The 20014-nt window shown below is 55.0% G+C and overlaps 1 protein-coding gene across 6 annotated transcripts in view; it reads left to right on the top strand.

Annotated features, from left to right (window-relative positions):
* Positions 1-20014, top strand: part of ARNT2 (aryl hydrocarbon receptor nuclear translocator 2) — a 177578-nt gene that overhangs the window by 60418 nt on the left and 97146 nt on the right. For all 6 annotated transcript variants that reach the window (XM_058294757.1, XM_058294759.2, XM_004480675.5 and 3 more), the window contains exon 5: positions 685-898. In XM_058294757.1, the coding sequence (XP_058150740.1) occupies positions 685-898 (214 nt within the window). The remainder of the gene's footprint in view (positions 1-684; positions 899-20014) is intronic.

Below are 20014 nucleotides of genomic sequence, written 5' to 3'. Positions count from 1 at the left end.
CCTTCTGTGCCGTCACGGCCCTGGTGAGTCAGTGTGACCCCAGGGCTGGCTGCTAACCCCTCTTCTCACCGGCCAGTGACACGGGCAGTGCTGTGCATCCTGCTGCCATACGGGTTACCCTGAAATCCTGTGGAGGTGATGGTGGTCGGAGTTCTGGAAATCAGATAGACACGGAGATGAAAGGCGATGCCCATGTCCAGTGCCAGTTTCAGCCCAGAAAGTACAGGAAGAGAAGAGGAATGAGCGTGCCCTTGAGTGGCAAGCCGTGGGCAAAGAGACACATGGCCCCTTGCATTCTCAGTTCCCACCCCCTTCCCTTCCTCCCGTCAGGCATCCTTTGTCCCATGGGTTGGACTCCATGGAGAGGCCACTCGTTCCTCTGGGCACCCACCACTGTCTCCTGGCCACTCCTTGCTCTCCCCTTCCCTGGCTGGGGATTCTCTCTCCCTAAGAAATGATTAAAGTCAGGGCTAACAGGGTTTTGAGTAGTCGTTCTTAGGGATGGTGCAAGCTTGGTGCATTTTTCTGGTTCATTTTCCATGTGAAAAAACAAAACCAGCAAAGTTTCGCAGACTCCCTGAGTACCAGAGTACTTCCCTGAATAAGTGTTGGAGCTTGCCGATAAGAGGTTGGGCTGGCCTGTGTGCGTCGGTTTTTGCCCTGACCCTCATGGTTTCTTCCCAGGAGCTGAAGCATCTCATCCTGGAGGCGGCCGATGGGTTTCTGTTCGTCGTGGCCGCAGAGACGGGGAGAGTGATTTACGTGTCCGACTCGGTCACGCCGGTCCTGAACCAGCCACAGTCGGAGTGGTTTGGGAGCACCCTCTACGAGCAGGTGCATCCGGACGACGTGGAGAAGCTGAGAGAGCAGCTGTGCACCTCAGAAAACTCCATGACAGGTCAGCATGCCCCGCTCTGTGAGGCTGTGTGACCCTGGAGGCTGACCAGCCCTGGCAGCAGACAGACCAGAGGCCAGAGGGCCAAGAAAAGCACGGAAACGGGAGGGGATGTATTTGACTTGGCTTGTGAAGTGGCTTCCTTCACCCTATAACATTTTAAAAATTCATTTAATACCTTTTTTCCCTGTATTTTGCCAGCAATAAGGGTACATTGCCATGAGGAGTCAGTGTGATACTTTATTCACATCCATGTGCTCCGTAATGAGGGTTACCTGGCAAGTGGGTGATCATTAGTGGTAATTCATCACCCAGGCCTTAGTATTAGGCAGCCAAAGGGGTGCTGATGCAAAATGCCAGAAATTGGTTGGTTTTTATAAAGGCTATTTATTTAGGGTGGGAGCTTACAGATACCAGGCCAAAAAGCACAAGTCACTGCCCTCACTAAAGTCTATTGCCACGTGTTGGAGCATGTTGGCTGCTGAGGTCTGCCAGGGTTCAGGCTTCCTGGGTTCTTCTCTTCCCAGGACTTGCTTCTTTCCAGGCTTAGGGTTCCTCTCTTCCCGGGACTCCGGGAAGGCATAAGGCTTCAGCATCAAACTCCAACATCAAAAACATTTAACTCTGTCCTTTGCCATGTCTTTTATCTGTGAGTTCCCATCCACCAAAGGGTGGAGACTCAGTGCCCTACTGGCACAAGAGGTTTACATAACTACTTAATCAAGTAAACCTCTGAATCCAATATAATCTAATATGCCCAGAGGAAAAGATCAGTTTGCAAACATAATCCAGTATTTTTTCTTTTTGGAATTCGTCAATAATATCAAACTGCTACAGTTACCTCGCTGAAACCTTTAAAAGCCGTCACTTTTTCTGTAATGCAGCGTATACGTTCCTAATGACCACTGCAGTATGTATATATCGTGCATTATAGCCACAGGTTGTTACTGAAAAAAGAGTGCTGGCCCCAACACGCAAAAACTTTGGTCAGTGACACCTCAAAGCAAAAGAAATAGGAATCCGTTAAAATCAGGAGCACAGTTTTACACATGTTAATTGGTCAAGAAATATGTAAGTACTGCCTTAAGTATGGCACTTTAGCTTAAAAATTAAAAAACGTGCTTTAGCTTTAAGCTTTAGCTTAAAAAACGTGCTGGGGGCAGGAGCCCTGGAAGGGTCGCAGCTTGTTTGTTACTATGAGATGGTGGAGGGAAAGTTGTCTGAAATCAGATGGGACGTCGTAGCCCAGAAGTGGCTGGGTACGGTGTGGGGCACAGCACACTGTGAACTGAGGTTACTGGGAGACGTGAGGTGTGTGCGTTTTGCATGTTTGGCCATGGCTCCACCCACCTGGGTGCGCTGTTTTCACCTAGTATTTGTTGCAGAAAAAATTGCTCATAAGCAAATGCAAGATCCGTGTTATGCTCAAATCATTCCCTGCTGTATCGATTGCAGTGGAATAAGTGTGTGTGTTTAAAACACAGGTGATAGCAGAACTGACTCTGCCCTAATTTTGCATTCCACTCCATGACTTACACTGCATCATCCTCCCTGGCTGTGCTGAGCCCTGCTGGATGCCCATTTCTTCTTGTCTGTGTGCACAGAGCCTGGTTTGTGTTTTACACTTAGTAGGCATTCAGCAGGAGTCAGGTGAATAAACGAGTCAGCTCATCATGAGACTCAATCAGATGTCAGAAGCGGCAGGAGGACACTCAGGTACTATGATTTCTGAGCAATAATAGTAACTTTCTCAGTGTTGGTTATCAACAATGTATACAACGGGGAAAAGGGGCAGAGAATCTAGGTAGGAGGACGGGTTCTGTGTCTCGTGTAACGTCTAATACATGACCTGGTGTAGGCTCTATGTGTTTGTAAAGCATCGATGCACAAACAGGCTCAGAGGAAGACTTGCTCAGCCATCCCCCTGCCTGGGCTGAATTGGAGAATTCCATACAGAAATCCTAAAAGAACACACCTTATAAATATATAGGAGGAATGTGAAAGGGAAACCATCTCAAGCAGGAAGCGTTGGTTTGAGAGCTGAAATGACCTTCTCTGGGAAGAGCTGTCTTGCTCAGACGTCTGTATTTGACCACAGGATGTGGCTTTCTGAAACCCCGTCAGGAGACACAGCTGGAGCAGATGGCGGAGGGAGTGCTGGTGAGGGTGGGTCAGCCCAGGCCGAGGGGTCAGCTGCCCGGCTCACCGGGGTCGGGTGGGCATTTCTGCTGTTAGAAGTCCTGATGCGGCTGGCAGAATTTAAGGGGACGGAGAAGCACATTGGGACAGAAAAGGCCTTGGGGTAACTACCAGCCAGGGCTGGTACAGGTGCCCGAGGAGCCCCAGTGGGCTGTGCACGGCCGAGCCCTCTGGGCAGCTGGAGATGTGGGACCTTCTCGGGACAGAAGAGAGGACCGAGCACAGGAACCAGGGGGCGTGGGGTGTGACCTCCCAAGACAGGCAACAGAAAAGCTCGCCGATCTGGCCGGGGAAAGCTTGGAAGAGCTCATGGCAGCAGTGCTGGAGCCGAGGCAGGGCCTGAGCGTGTCACTGGCCACGTGGGTTTCATAGCCAGGCCAACGCGTGGGTGTGAAAACTCCCGCTGGCCTCGCCCAGGGATGGCTTGACACCCTCGATTGCTGGACTAGGGTGTCTTAAGCCCTCCCGCCCCAGAAGGACGTGACCGGTCCGTTGGTGGAGGGTGGAGCGCGTGGGCGCGGGGCAGGCAGCCAGGCAAGCCCTGATGGGACGGGGGCGGTTTAACTGGGGCAGCCGGGCCCCCTGGGCCCAGGGGAGTCTCCCTTCTCTGGGTCAGTAGCCAGTCGCTGGCTCACTCAGGCGTCCCCTGTACTCAGGGCATAAGGGTGGAGGTGGGGTGCATGCAGGCGGCAGGGGGGTCCTCCAGGCCTTGGTGCTGGCTGGTGGAATGCAGTGCTGTTTGTTGAATCTTTCCCTAGGTAGAGAGGTGGGGACAAAGGGGGAGCAGAAGGCACCTGGAGTCTCCCCGGAAGCATCATGAAATGGGGGGGGGGCGGGGCTGACTGGTCTGCGCAGGTGGGGACCCCTTCCCTAGCAAAGCCGCGTCGTAGAGAGCGCGCCAGGGACGGGTGCCGGATTCCGCTAGCTTCCCTTGCTTCTCTGACTCTCGTTCTCCTTTTCTCAGCCCCGGGGCACCGCTGAGTCCACTTGCTAGCCACTGGCCCAGGACCTGGGGGGAGGTTGGCGGAGAGGAACCAAGAGCCGAGGCAAAAGCGAGATAGGGCCGAGGGCGGCAGCGCGCAGGGCCGGGGGGCAGTCCCCGCGGGGCCCAAGAGCCGCCCCGTGGTCCCCGGGCACAGCCTGGCACAGCCACGCCGGCCCTGGCAGCACCGAGGTGGCGCAGGAGGCACGGCCGCCCTCCGTGACGCGTACTGGCGCTGCCGGTGGCCCGCAGGGAGAAGACCCCGTTCCCAGACGGGCCTCGTTTAAACGGGCAGGCCGGTGGGAGGGGAGGGTCCTTTCTGGCTCCTAACTCAGGGCCTGAACCTGGGAAAGGCTCCCCACCCAGCAAGGCCTGGGCGTGGCGGGACTTGCGCTCCATGGGGCGATCGGGGTGCCGGGGTCCCCGGGGCTGCTTGGTGCAAGCTGGGGCCTTCCTCCCTGGACCTCAAAGGAGAGAGCAGCTGGGCAACCAGGCTGCATTCCGGGGACAGAAAAACAACTCAGACCGGCTTAGGTGAAAAAGGACGTGACTTGGCCCCCTTCCTGAAAAGGGTCCGTGGGCTGCAGATCCCAGGAGGGTCCAGTGCCCACATGCTGCTGACAGAGCCTGTGTTTTCCATTGAACCCAGCTCTGCTTTCCTCGGGGTGGGTTGATTCCCAGGCAGGTTCTCCTAACGTGGCAGCCAGGGCACTGAGCTAGCCGCGCTGGCTTCCTTTCCGCCGGCTTTGCGGCGCGGGCAGATGTACAGAGCCTTCCCCCAGCCCCGCCGTCCTGGCATGTATCCCGGGGGGCTGGCTCTCGGGGCTTGTCTCGGGTCCCTGAGTCAGGCCAGCCCCTCCATCCAGGGGCCTTGCACCCAAGGGTTGGGCAGAGGGGATTCCGCAGAGGAAAACTCAGGGTGCTGTCACTGAAGGAAGACCGGGGTGCTGGGGTGCTGAGCAGGTAAACAGGAGGCCTGCATGGCCTGCCCAGGGGAGCCAGCCCCCGCGGTCTCCGAGCGGATCCTCGTGGGGAAGGCGCAGTGTTCTCCCAGAGAAGGGCCAGGCCGGCGTGGTTGGGTTTTACGGGATTCTGAGCACAAGGGGGGCAGATGCCAGGTAAGGATGAGGGCAGGGGTCCGATCAAGGTTTAGGGGGGCAGGGGAGTCCTTGAGTGGTCAGCGTCCAGGGCTCTCAGTGATGCCCGCGCCCCTGACCGCACCTGTATCTGCCCACGGGCTCGGGCAGTAGCAGGAGCAGCAGGAAGGCACGGCTCAGGGGCCTCACGAGCAGAACCCCCGGGCTCCCCGGGGCCTCTCCCGGGCTCGGCCTGTGGCTGCTGGACTCTGGGAAACCTCGATCCTGGGGCGCAGAGGCCTCAAGCCCTGCACGGGGTCAGAAGTGCCTCGACTCCCCCGCGGGGCAGCTATGGGCGGAGGGATAACCCACGGGCCGCCTCTGCGTCGCTCCCCTGCTCTTCTGGGTCTCCTGGACCCTTCCTTGGTCTAGAGAATCGGGCAGGTCAGCGTGTCGGTGCAGGAGAGCCAAGAGCTTCGCGGTGGTGGGACAGGCTGCGCGGGGGCTGGCCTGCTTCCTTTCTCTCTTCCTTCGTTCTCTCTCCAGTCATAATTCATTCCATCGTTCACTCGCCCCTTAACAAATACTGTTTATCCTGACCGTGGGGCGGGCTGTTTGTGATGTCGCTCGACCCCCCATCAGCCTTCCCCTGCCCCCTCCCTGAGTCCCCTCCCAAGCCCGTTTCGGTCTTCTCAGAGGATGTATTAGCCAAAGGGGTGCTGAGGCAAAATACCAGAAATCTGCTGGCTCTTATAAAGGGTGTTTATTTGGGGTAGGAGCTTACAGATACCAGGCCATAAGGCATAAGTTACTTCCCTCACCAAAGTCCATTTTCACGTGTTGGAGCAAGATGGCTGCCGACGTCTGCGAGGGGTCAGGCTTCCTGGGTTCCTCTCTTCCCAGGTCCTGCTTCTTTCTGGGCTCAGCTCCTCTGTTTGCTCCACAGGGTCTACTGTAGACTATCAGGCAAATGGCTCTGTCTCTCCCTGGGGTTTCTGCCATATCTAAGGAGCCATCTCTATTCCTCTGTGTGCTTCTCCTGGCTCAGGGCCTCTCTTCTCGGGGCTGGCTTCTCTTTCCTCTGCGTGCTCACTTCCTGGGGCTTCAGCATCAAACTCCAACATCAGAAAACCCTCAACTCTGTCCTTTGCCATGCCTTTTATCTGTGAGTCCCCACCCACCAAGGGGTGGAAGCTCAGCTGCCTAATGACATGGCCCAATCAAAGCCCCAATCATAACTCAGTCATGCCCAGGTACAGACCAGATTACAAACATGAGCCAATATTTCTTTTTGGAATTCATCAGTAATGTCAGGCTGCTACCGAAGACATGACACATATCTGAGGTCCCCCGAGGCTGAAATAGCCACCTCCCCTGCCCTCGTCCCACCTCCAAGGGGCATGGCTGGTTGAGCATCATCGGGCGGATTTGTCGGGGGCTGCAAGGGGCTGGTGCAGGCAAGACGAGGCTCTCCCAGCTGCTACTGAAGGAAAGACCCCTTGTCCCCACCGTTCCAGCCCAGACTCCTAGTGATAATTTGGGGCAGGCCGGAGGCAGGTCTGCCTCGGAGGGCTTTGGCCCGAAAGCTCCTGTGCATGATTCACATGCCCTGGTCGGCAGTGACTAAGTATCTCCCGGGGAGGCCGGCTGAAGTCCGGAGATGCTTTCGGCCTTGGATCACAGCCCCCAGCCGGCCCTGGTCCGGGCAGAGCCGGCCCCAGGGAGCCCTTTGCTGCCAGCTCTGCAGCGCTGCTCGTTTGCCTTTCATCAGGCTGCGTTGCTGCGGGAGGTGAGAGATAGCACGCTTGCCTCCAGGTCCCCCTGCTTGTCTAGCAAAGGGACACCTGTGGGGCTGGGACATATTTTGCTTTGATTTTCTCCTTTCACAGTGACAGTGAAATATCAATGACCGTAATGAATTCTGTTACATTTTTATGGAGCACGTTTTGGACCCACTTGAGTGCATGTCAAGCCTGGGTGCACGTTAGAGTCATCTAACACCCTGGGGGCCTGGGCACTGATAGTTTATAAAAAGCTTCCCGGTGGTTCTGATGCACGGGTCGGGCTGAGAACCAGTGGCCCGTTGGGCCCCTCCCGAGCCTGTGCCTGCGGGGTTGTTGACCCCATTTCACAGCTGAGAACCAGGGGGCTTGAAAAAACTGAGAGGTTCCCAAGGTCACAGAGACAAGGCCAAGCAGTTGTGACAAGCAGAGCTTGTCCTTATTGCAGAGGAAACTTGTTGACTCTGGGGACATCTGGGTACAAAGAAGCCCCGAAAGCCTTGGCCTGACCCTGTGCTCCTGAGTCCCAGGAGCTGGGCGAGCCAAGGCAGTGTCACCCAGGGCTCACAGAGGGCAAGGCATGGCAGTGCTCTGGGGGGGGAAGGGCACAGGAGGGGTGGATGGTGCCCACGCTCCAAGAGGGAAATCAGACCCCTGCAGGCTCCGTGTCCTGCGTCGTCCGGTGCCCTGGTTCTCAAAGCATGCGCAGTCGCATCAGCGTCGTCCGTGAACTTACTGGAGGTGCATATTTCAGCTCCACTCCCGACTTACTGAACCAGAATTCGGGGGATTCAGTAACCTGTGCTTCACCTCCCCTCCAGGTAATTCTTAAGCATGTCACCCTGTGGGAACCGCTGGGGTTGGAAAGCAAGTTCCTTGGAACAAGTCTCCGTCTCTCCTAAACCTTGTCAAGCTCTTTAATCTCCAGGTTTAACTCCTCAGGGAGCTAGGGGATGTGTGGTTTGGTGAAAAGTCTTGCTACCTAGGGAAGCAGATTTGGCTCAATGGATAGAGCGTCCGCCTACCACATAGGAGGTCCAGGGTTCAAACCCTGGGTCTCCTTGACCTGTGTGGAGCTGGCCCACACACAGTGCTGATGTGCTCAAGGAGTGCCGTGCCGTGCCGCTCAGGGCTGTCCCCCACGTAGGGGAGCCCCACGCGCAAGGAGTGCACCCCGTAAGGAGAGCCGCCCCACGCGAAAAAAGTGCAGCCTGCCCGGGAATGGTGCCGCACACACGGAGAGCTGGTACAGCAAGATGACGCAACACAGATTCCCGGTGCCACTGACAAGAATATAAGCAGACACAGAAGAACACACAGCGAATGGACACAGAGAGCAGACGACTGGGGGGGGGGGGAGGGGAGGGGAGAGAAATCAATAAAATAAGTCTTTAAAAAAAAAAGTCTGCCTATAAAACTCCGTGCAAATTTTCATCCACACGTGGGAGGTAAACCCTGGAGAGCTTGGTAGGTGTCCATGGTGCATGTTAGAAATGTAGCTTCCCAGGCCCACCGAAGCAGGAGCTGTATTTTAATGAGGTCCCCAAGGCGTTCGTGTCTGCATTAAGCTTGGAGGGGCTCTGAACTAAGTCTTAGCAAGGTGGGCAGTGGGGGGTTGGATGCACCCTTTGGCTGCCTGGACTGGGGTGAAGTGGTGCGATGTGCACCACGACTCCTGCTGCCCGCTCTGTGCCTGCCCAGCCTTTGGAGAGTGCAGTGGAGGAGTGGACGCTGGGGGTTGCTGGCCTCTTCTCCCCGTCCAGGGCACGGGGAACCCTTGTGGCAGCTGAGCGACCTGCAGAGGCCCTGGGCACCTCCTCTGCAAGCTCCCATATCCAGACTCCCGTTGGGGGCAGTGGGAAGCTTGCAGGGTTGGCAGGCAGCGTCCTCGACTGCTGAGTGGGGGGACAGCGTGGACCTGAGGGCATGCCCATGGCGACCCCCAGGAGGGCTCAGGCTGGAGCAGGAGCAAGCCCGCTGGCACCTGCTTCCCCAGAGGACAGCTTGCCCGTGATGGAACGTGTGTGCCTGGGAGAATAACTGGCAGTTGTCAACATGCAGGGTCAGCCCACCCAAGGCAGCTGGGCCTTCTTTGTAACACTTTGCAAAAGAGGGCAAGGACAAAACAGTGTTGAACTCAGCAAGGCACTTGAGTCCTTCCGTGAAAGAATGTCAGGCAGATAATCAGCCCCCCAGGGGTTCTGGGAACTGTGAAGTCCACCCCTGTGCTATCAGTTTTGGAAAAGGACGCTTTGTTTCCAAATGTCTGAACGTAACTTCATGAAAACCATACTTTCAAATATATAGCTTGTTTTCTTTGGAATACCCAAACTTAGTCTTTGGATCAAGGCCAGAATCTGAATGCCTAACCATAGGCATCCATTCATTTCTTGCCATATTGGGTAACTTAGATAAACGTGGAGGAAAAAAAATCCCAATTTTATCATGAGTCAACTATTAACGCTGTTATTGGTTTTCTGTTGTTGAAAATAGAAATAAAATATTTTAGTGGCCACAAGAGCACATTTAGTTGATTTAGGCCCCTTGGAAATTGTCCAGTTTTGTAGTAAACACTTAGGCCACCAGAAAAAGCATTTCAAGTTGGGTTGCCAGAGGTGCTTGGTAAGTAGACATGAGAGCAAAGCCTGAGACGCGCAGGCTGGCATTTTCTTTTCTCTTTTTTGGATCTTCACAGTGACTTTCCCATTAGAAACCACAGCCTACTTAGATCTGTTGTCCCAGATGTTCCTTTGGCGCCAGCTCAGTTCTTTCTCATTGTTAAATATTTATACAACCTGCCTTGTTTTGCTTCGCTGCATACATAGCATGCTGCTGCTGCCGGACTGTTTGTGTTTTCCTCTCATATTTTATGTTGAAAGCTATTTCATGAATCTGGATGGATTTCCAGCCCGGACTGCTGGGTTCATTATCACTCTGGTATCACAGCAGATAAGGGAGGCAGAGCAGTGTTTTTTGCACACACTACAGGCTCCGGCTGGAGGGACGGCCTGCCTGCATGCAGGGCGAGCTCCCCGATCCAAGGGTGCTACCCAGGAAGGCTGAAGGGTGAGCTGGGTGGCAGCTGGGGGTAGGGTAGTGGAAGGCTCCCTGTGCTTGGAGACAGATGCCCTGGGAACGCTGACAGGTCGTGGTGCTTCCGCTTGCCCAGCTGTGTTGCCTTGGGTCTCACTTTCTTCACCTGCACGTGACCCTGATGGGACAGCTTTGAAACACGCATGGGGTGGCCTATGGGACAGTTTTAACAGGGCGGCTTGGGGATCATAGAGTTTCATGCATTCCTTAACAGCTGAAAATGATCCTAACACTCATCTGCAGACAGTGGTTTTCCAAACCTTTCCATCCTGCCCTGCTTTGTTTTTTTACGACGTGCCTTAGGACTTTGAGACTGTTGACAGGAGATGAGTAACCATTGACCTTTCTTCGTTTTGCTCATTTGTCCAGGGGTGGCTTTCTCCCTTCCTGCCTGTGCTTCAAGACACCCATCACGTGCTCAGGAGGAGAGAGGGGAGCCGAGGATGTGCTCCCTCTTTCCCTCTCTTTTCTGTTCCTCATTCATCGTGTATTCACTGCTCTAGCCCCATATTTGTTAAGCAGTGACTCAGGATGCTGTGCTCATGTTGGTGTCAATGGAATTTACAGTTTAGTGGGAGACGTCGAAGAAATAATCAGACAATAACAGCCCGCTGGGACAGGTGCTAGGGAGGAGCCGTCCATGGCGCAGTGAGCGCAGTGCCCGGAGCCGCCCGTCTGGGCAGGCTGGAGAAGGCTCTCAGGAGTGCCGGGTTCTTCACCTGAGGTCTTAGGGGGAGCTGCAGGTAACCAGGAACGGAGGACAGGGAGGAGAGGGGGCACGCTTACTCCCAGAGCAGCGGCAGGCCACCGAAGGCTGCTGACCGGGGGTCCTGTGATCGGCGCCCGGGAAGGGACACCAGAGCGGAGGACGCGCCGTAGCCGGGGCACAGTGCTTGGGGGTGTCGGCGTGGAAGGGCGCTGGGGATGTCCAGCTGGGTGACGCAGGCTCGGGTTGGAGTGGTGGGCATCAGGAGGACAGAGGCGGGTGGACAGCAGAGATGCGTGGCCGCAGAACCACAGGGAATTGATCCGCTCCCTCCACTTTTTTCTCTACGTAAATAGTGCTAAAGAGCTGACACCCGGCGTCTTTGCGGCCCTGGGTTGCCGCCCTGGGCGGACCCTCCAACCAGGAGTGAGTTTAACCACGGAGGGAGCAGGCGCGCCTCCTCGCTGGCCCCGATCGCCACGTGGAACCAAGGCCCCATGCCCTTGTCCCGTCCTCGGACATTTGCATTCACCAGTGGATCCCTCTGGGCCCCGTTTTCACAGATCAACTCGGCTGCCATGCAGAATATTCGGTTTGCCCCGCTCCGATGTAGGAATACCCAGTGCTGCTGATTTTTTATAATGTCAGTCCCCCTTGCTGGGCCTCAGCGGCGCCCCAGTCCCGGCGGTGGCCTTGCAGGCCTGCGGCCGTGAGCGGCTGTGCTTGCCCCAGCACCTCTGAACGGTGCCGACCCTGAGGTGAGCGTCCGCAGGGCTCGAGCCTCCTTTTGGTCTCTTCCTCCTCGTTTCCCTCCCTCTGGGCCCCCTGGTGCTCGTCCCAGGTCCACTGCAGTAGGTGTGAGCTCCCCGAAGCCAGGACGAAGGCACGGCCTCTACCCTGCCCCCCACACCGCCCAGCCCGGTGGGCTCGGGATGACTCCCCGGCCCAGCCCCGGGCACGCGGCTCGCCCTGCCCTCCCTGCCTGCCCCCAGCTCCGGCCCGGAGCCCGCGCCTCTCTCCGCACCTGCTCTTGTTGTGGCTTCACGCGTCCTCTGGCGCTGTCTGCCCGTCTTACCCCTGCTTTGGGCCTCACGTCTCTGAGGACCCTTCATGCTTTGTCCCGAGGACCTGGAATGATTGGGTTTTCCATGCGTAACGGAGCCCTCCCCTGCAAGCGAGTGACCACTCAGCCTCCCCGAGCCAGGAGGCACCAAGGCCCCCATGGGGCGGGCTCCTGCTCTGCCCTCTGGCTCTAGGGGCTGCCCCTTCCCTTTAAAGCGCCACTAGGGGCTCCCCGATTTGGGCTGGAGGGAGCAAAGCCGCTTCTCGGGGTCCTGAGGGAGAGCTTGTCACTTCTGTATGCAGCTTTCCTTAACACAAGGAACAACCCAACTGCACCTGAAAACAGCAGCTTTGTAAAGAGGTTTTTAAAAAACCCCCCTCACTGCATATCAGAGTTTCATTGGCTCTTTTAAACCCATGTGCCTCGGAAGTCCAGGCATCTATATTTTTAAAGGGCAGCCCCAGTGATTTGGGGGTTGAAAACTACCCCAAACACTATCCCCACCCCCCAAAAAAAGAGAGAGAAGAAAACAACAAAACACAAGATAATAAAGCACACTCTGTCTCTGCCTCTTGGAAAAAAATTTCAACAGCATCAAAAAAAATTTTATTTACCACTACTAATAAAAAGTTTAAAATGTGGTCACTTAGCCACACGATTAAAACAGGAGCAGCATCAGCACTTTAAACCCTTTCTAGAAGCCGTGACCCCTTCATGAAGGCTCTTTCATCCTAACTTTGATACTCAAGAAGTAAATAAACAAAAACTGTTCTTCATGTATAAAAGGAAACTATAAGAAAAATAACCTGCGAGTAGTCTTGTTTTTAGACAGCTATAACTATTTTGATGTTATTTTAAAAATTCCTTTTAGGTTGCTTAAAAACACACATTGCATTATTGCTTCCCGCTGGTCTGATTTAGGCTCCACTAATGTTCCCACGTGATGGCCATATTTTGTAATGCTTTGGTTAAAAATAGCTCGATTGCACAAATCCCAGCATGATTGAAAAAAATTAAAATAGTTTCCTTTAGCTTCACCAGAAGAGAGACATATTTCTCTCTGAAATGTCATGACTCACGCCAAATGGTTGAATAAAAAATGCACATCCAGCACCGATCTTTCCTGTTATTTGCTTTTTCGGTAGAAGATAATTGAGGCAAACATCTGTATCCAGTTTTTCCTTTATTTTTGTGGATTCTTTTCTTGTCCTCCAACGCTCAGCCTCCGCTCGCCCGGCGTTGACCGAGGCAGTTATCCGATGCATGGGTCTCAGGCGTCCTCTTTTGGGTGATGACATAGTGACTCCCTGGTAAGATTATTTACAGTGTCGTGCCTTATCCTTGATTGAGCGTGCACATCTGGAGCACCCGGAGTCACAAGAGCCCAGCGTCGCAGGGACCTCAGACACCGCACGGGCCAGCTCCTCTCGGCCACAGGCCTCCCCGCACCCCTGTACAGCGCACAGCCGGCTTCTTGGGCCCTTCCCCCTTGGAGCAGCGGAGCTGTGCTGAAGGGGCAGTGCCCCCGCCGGTAACCTCTGCCCTGCCTCGGCCCGCACAGTTCACTCGCTTTGGGAGGACCGGGGGTCTCTGCACACGTGCTCGTGCACGGACTCCCCGACTTCCAGGCTGGCGAGTTGAGAGCTTGGATTTGGGGGCCAGACTCTGGCCTGGGTTCGAGTCCTGGTTTCACCCTGCCCACTGGGGTTGTGAATGCCGTACAGATTTGTCCTGAGCCCCCGCTTCCTCGCCAGGGGCGGTGCACCTAGGAAATGGCGGTTGCCTTGCTCTTATAATACCGTAGGCATCCTTTGTCTCCAGCGCGTTCCCTAGACTACGAGCCGGCGCGGCACTGGGGCACCGCAGCGGGTTGGGAGCGTTTTCAGGAGGAACAGGCCAGGCAGAGCGGTTCAGGCACGGCCTAGCCTCGGCGGAGCCCGGCCGCCCGCCGCCGTTCTGGAGCGCGAATTGCACCGCAGTTTGTCCCACTCGCAGACAATGGAGCAGGCTTCGTAACCCTGTCCCGGTGAGTCGTTGGCCGCGGTCTTTGAGAGGTGGCAGGTGCGACCCCCGGGACACCTTCAGGCACGGCATGTTCTAGGCAGCTTTGCGGGCACGCCTCTGGGAAGACGCAGGCGGGGCCATGGGCTGAAGTGCCGGCAGAGCCTGGGAGAGGGATCCAGGTGGGATACCAGCAGCACCTGCCACCCCCTCTGAGTCAGGGCGCCTCGGGCTTGCCCACAGAAGCTGCTGAGGTTTGTCCTGCATAACCTGGAAAATCCAGGCCCTGGGGGCCCCACGGCTTCCCTCGGGGCCTGGGAGGGGCCCGCCCCGACTCTGACCCTTGGGAGTGGCCCCCGTGATAAGGGGAGGCCTCTTTCGGTGAGGGATCTTGCAGTGCTGTGGTTTCAGGGAACAAATATTTATTCAACAGATAGTGAGCGCCCAGCCCCGGGGTAGGGCTGGAACTTCAGTCACCAGCACCGCTGGGAATGGAGCTCTCTGTGGTTGGGGGAAAATGGGCGAATAAGTGCTCAGGTAGTGAACATAGATTGTGTCGTGTCTGATGCAGAAGAACAGGAGGCTGGGAGGCAGGGGAACAGATGCAGGGGAGAGGGTGGCAGGGAAAGGCCTCTCTGAGGAAGTAAGTGGTACGCGCTGAGCTAGGCAGGATGTGAGAGGGAATTAGCCAGGCTGAGGGGCTGGGGGTTGAAGAGCGTTCCCAGCAGGTCAGGAGGAGAACATGAAAAGTCCTGTGGTGGGAAGAGGGGGGCGGGCCTGATGGCGATGAGGGGACAGGCCAGGGCCGTGTCGGCCGCAGAAGGCGTTGCCCAGAGTTTACTCGGAGCGCAGGGAGCCCAGAAGGGACGCTGACGTGATCTGGTTTGCGCTTTTGTACATAAAATTGTTCTGATGCTGCCGAGGATTTGTTTTCTTAATCTGAGAAGCAATAAATATTTACCTCGTACATGGGATGCTATATGAGGCGATTTCACAAATATTTCTCTCCTTTAATCCTTATAACAAATCTTTTTTTCTTTCCTTCAAAAAAATTGATATCCAGTTGTTCCAGGGCCATTTGATGAGAAGAGTGTCCTTTCTCCACAGAATTGCCTTTGAAATGTGTCAAAAATCAGTTATGTATATGGTACTATTCCTGGACTCTTCTTTTTTTTTTTTTTCCTGGCCCTTAGCCAATTCCACGCTTTCTTGATCACTGCATCTTTATCATCCTGAAATCAGGTAGCTTTAGTCCTCCAACTATGTCCTTTTCCATAATGGTTTTCTGGCTCTTTACGGTCCTCTGAATTTTCATATGAATTTTAGAATCAGCTTTTCAATTCATGCAAAAAAGAAAAGCCTCATGGGATTTTGATTTGGACTTAATGACTCTGTAGATCAATTTGGGGAAAACTGACAACAGTATGGGCTCTTCTGACTTATGAACGTCTCTCTCAGTTCATTCAGATCTTCTTTAATTTCTTTCAGCAGTATTTTGTAATTATCAGTACACAAGTCTCATATATCTTTTGTCAGATTTACCTCTAAGTATTGCATATTTTGCGCTATTATAAATGGTGTGGTTTTTAAATGTCAGTTTCCAATCGTATGTAGAAACAATTGATTTATGTATATCTTGATCTTACATCCTGTAAACTTAGTAAACTCATAAAAGGTTATCTGCCAAATTCCTATTTCTTTTTCTTGCCTGATTACACTGGCTAGTACCTAGATTATATGTAGAATATAATGTAGAATAAAATTATAGAATAGAAGTGGTGAGAATGGATACCTTTGTCTTTTTCCTGATCAGAGGGAGAAAGAATCCAGCGTTTCACCATTAAATGTGATGTGAGTTATGGGTATTCACAGCTATCCTGCCTGATGGCCAGGCTCTTGAGAGCTGTTATTCTAAATATTTTGCCTGGTGTTTTGATTCTTTCAGAAGTGAAAGTAAATCTGACCCCTGTCATTCCATCTTGGTTGGAAACAGAGATCCTTCTAATATTTATTTTAATGCTTCTCCCCGTCTCCTCTGTCAGTTCTGTTCTGCAGTTCCTGTGATGGATCTCCTGACTCTATTCTCTAGGAATGTTGCCCTTTGACCCTTATCGCAGTCACCTCCTTTTTCTTTCTCTTTTTGTGATTTCTGGGAGAATTTCTCAAATGTTTCTTCTAATTCATTGATTGGGTTATCAACAGTATCACTATTTACTGTGGCCATTTGGAGTTTCAATTCTGAAAACATGCTTTTCATCTAAAAGCACTCTTTCTTGGTGTAAGGTTATTCTCTTCATATGTATAAAAGATCTGCTCAAATGTCACTGAGATTTCCTAGTACCAAATTGTTCAAAATATCTTCCTTGGAATCTGTTTCACGGAGTGGGAACGTTTTTTGTTTTTCCTAATTTTTCAGATCCATTTCTCTTTTAAAATACGGTCTTTTCATTTTTTTAGCTACTCCCCACGGCCTTTACTTCTTTCTCTGTCCCTGACTTATTTTTTTATTTTTTTATTCCCCCCTCCCCGCTTGCAGCTTGCTTGCTGTCTGCTCTCTGTGTCCATTCACTGTGCGTTCCTCTGTGTTTTTTGCTTGTCTATCTTTTTTGTTGTTGTTGCGTCACCTTGCTGAGTCTGTTTTCTGCGACGCTTGGGGGCCAGGCGGCTCTCCACGGCGTGTGGGTGAGCCTGCCTGCACAAGGAGGCCCCGGGACGTGAACCTAGGGCCTCCCACGTGGTAGACGGGAGCCCAACTGAGTGAGCCACAGCCGCTTCCCTGTCCCTGACTTTTATTAAGACTTGAGAGTGTTTCTGTCAGTGACTGTGCCCTAAGCTGACCAGTGTCTCCTTTTTTGAAACTTACTTTTCCGTGTTGGGGGGTCCAGCCAGTCATCTGGGAGGAACCAGGGGCAGTGGCGTGCATGGTCCACGGCAGCCTGAAGTTAGCAGGGGCACTGCCCCTCTGTGTGCCGGAAGCAGGCTGCAGCAGCCTTTCCTCCTCGCCCTGGATGGGTTGGTGACTCCCGGTCAAGCCCTCAGTGTCCAGACCCTGGACACTCCCCTTTGCCTCCTGCCTCCTCCTCTCTCGTGCCTCCTTGAGGTGGGGCGTTCTGCTGGGGCCCCCTGCTAACCCCTTCCCAGGCGGCCGGCTGCTCTGTGTTCGTGGAGCCCTGGAGCTGCTCACCCAGCCAGCCAGCCCACCCGCTTGGTCCTTGCAGAACTTCTCCACGGTCCCCGGTCTCTTGAAGGCCCCTTCCGCTGTTTTTCTGGACGGACACAGATTTTCTTTTTCAATCATTTCATTAGCAGTTTGAGAGGGAGAGGACAGCCCGGGCTGGAACTGCCTCCTTGAACCCCGTATCTTCCTGGCTCCTCGCCGTGTGCCAGACCGCCTTTCCACAGCCGGGAAGGCGCGTTAGCAATTCACTGTTAAAATGAAAACCCCCAGGCTTGCATTTCTGGCATTTTTGTAGCGTGATAACCCTCGAGGAATGCGTTTCTTTAAATCACACTCCCGCATATTCTAAACAGGATGAAGAATCTGTATTTTCGTCTGCAGATTAAATAGCAGAAGAGGAGCCGGCCGTGGGGGGACGGACGGCGGGGTGATGAGTTTATAATGGACAGCAGAGCAGCAGGCGGCAGCAGGCGGCGCTCCCCGCATTCCTCCTCGCGTGTGGAATGTGGGTGCTGGTCGAAGCTGTCAGGTTCTGAGGCTCTCCAGGGAGCCCGGCGGCGAAGGTGGCGGGGGGGGCATGGCCTGCGTCCCTGCTTGTCCCCTGCCCCTAAGGTTTACCCGCTCGCCCCAGGCCTGGCCCTTGGATTACTCCTGAAAGGATCCTGTGGTCCCCGCTCCCTGCAGCTCCCGCTGCCCTCCTCTGGCTGCCCTCCTCCTTCCCGGCTGGTGTCTCATCAGCACCTTCCCCGGAGTGGAGGGAAAGGGGCAGCAGTGAGGCCAGGCCTCCTGGCAGAAAGCTCCTTCGGTGGCACGCTGCGTCCATCCTAACGGGGCTGCCTGCGGGCCTTCGGGTTTCTTGTTGGCTCCACGGTCACAGACTGGGGCCCTGAGAAGCCTCCGCCACCCCCTGCTTGGCCAGAGAAGCGAGGCGCTCAGGCCAGGGCGGCCCTGCCCAAACCCGCACCTGCAGGAGCACCGCCCAGCCTGCCTCCCGCCGCCTCCCAGCATGCCCTGCGCTCTGGGCCGCCGCTCCCCCGGGTCGCTGGCCCCTCCGTCCCCAAGGTAGGGTGTTGCCCCTTCCCCGAGGGGTCGCGGCCAGCCCTGGGCGTTGGTGTTAATCCTGCAAGGTCTTGCCTCTAACATCTGAACTCTTGCTATTCCTTCATTTACGAGGCAGATGCCGTGAATTCCCGGTTCTGTGTAGGCGGAAGCTGTGTTTTTACCATACAATGCGGCCTTTGCAAAGCACACTCCGTATTTATCGCCAGACACTGAGGGAATAGTCGGGCCTGCCGGAAGCACGGTCCCCACACAGCTCGAGTCGGTGGGCCGCCCCAAGGCTTGGCTCCTCTGTGTGCCCCTGGCACCAGGACCACCTCTCCAGCCTCTGTCCCCTGAGCACCAGCCAAACGGGACTTTGCCCGATTCCCAGACTCCCCCCCCCCTCCACTTCCCCTGCATGTACCTTGACCCCTCCGCCTGAGCGTCCTTCCCCTGGCTGCCCCCCCTGGAGCCCCCAGGGCTCCTTTCCACACCCCCGTGCATGACCCCTTTCTGAGAGCCCCTCTCCTCCCTCTGACAGCAAGCACTGTCTGCTCCATGCTGCCTCTGTGGTTTGTCAAGACTTCTCCAGGGCCCTCCTGGGCTGGTTCTGTAGCTGGGGGGAGCCCTCCTGCTTGGTGCAGAGCCCACACTTGTGGGTCTGTTGGTGGGTGCACCCAGCCAGCCTCTTGAGCTCCGGAGCCGCCAGACACCCGCCTTTGACAATATTCTACCGAGAAAAGTCGATTGCTCCGTGAAAGGCGCCCACCCTGGGTGGTTAGTCTGGCTTTTCTGGTCCCTTCCTTTCTTAAGTCACTGCACGCCTAGCCCCCTTCTCTCACCCCAGCTTAAGCCACGGGCGTCGAGGGTGAGATAGGTGACACCTTCCCGCAGGTGGGCTGGGTGGCAGATATTGCCCATAGCCTGAAACTCAAGCCACCCTCTGCTGCTGCCGTCACCCCACCTGCCCTCTCTTACACAACCCCTTCCAGACTCTGGTGCCAGCGTACCCGTGGCCTGAAGAGCTCTGAGCTGGTTAGCGGGGTGCATGCAGCCGGCCGTCCATCGGGCGTCCTCAGGCTTTTCCTGCCTCGCTAGGGCTTGGTTGGGGAGGGCTGCTTCTGGAAAAAGCCCCAGCCCTGAATCTTCCAGGATCTTTTCGAAAATAGAGGAAAGAGACGCAGGGACCATTCACAGGAGCACGGGAGGCTCGGCCGCCAGGCAGTCATGAGAGCGTGGCCTCTGCGGGCGTGGTTGTGATTCAGGGCAGAGCTACTGAATAAGCTCTGTGCGTGGGCACCCTGGCCCGGGAAGAACCAGCACGTGGCCTGCTGCGTTCATGGAGCCTGTAAAAGCCAGGGAGGAAGGCAAGGCACCTGCCAAGTAAAGCCAGGTAGGACGGTGAGCAGAATTCTACAGAATTCCAAAGACGCTTCCCCAGGGTTCCAGTCCTCTGGCCGTTCAGTCAAACGCTGGCCTAGGTCCTACCTGGAAGGCTTTTACAGATGGAAATCAAGTTCCAAGACAGTTGACCTTAAAATAAGGAGGTTATCTGGCAAGGCCTGAGCCAATCAGGTGAGCTCTTTAAAAGAGGAGAAGTGTCTCTGGCTGATGGCAGAAAGGAAGGTCAGGGAGATCAAAGCACAAAGAGGATTCCTCCCACCACCCCTGGCTGTGAGGACACAGGCAGCCCCGGGCAGGGATCTGTGGGCGACCTTTTGAGAACTGCCCCAAGCCAGCAAGGAAATGGGTGCCTCGGTCCTCTCGCGGCGAGGAACTGACTTCTGCTGGCTGCTTGAACACCCCGGAAAGGATTCTTCCCTGCAGCCTTCTGAGAAGAGCCCAGCCTGGCCGACACCTTGGTGTGGACCCTGGAGAGCCGAGCAGAGAACGCAGCGAGCCCAGACGTCTGGCCACAGGACTGTGAGCTGGCCAGCAGGTGTTCCTTCCGTTGCCATGCTTGCAGTCGTTTAATAGACTACCAGTCCACGTTCCCTTC

This window comes from Dasypus novemcinctus, chromosome 3 (genome assembly GCF_030445035.2).
Source record: "Dasypus novemcinctus isolate mDasNov1 chromosome 3, mDasNov1.1.hap2, whole genome shotgun sequence".
Classification (NCBI taxonomy): Eukaryota; Metazoa; Chordata; class Mammalia; order Cingulata; family Dasypodidae; genus Dasypus; species Dasypus novemcinctus.
This window is presented reverse-complemented; position numbering and strand designations above follow the sequence as displayed.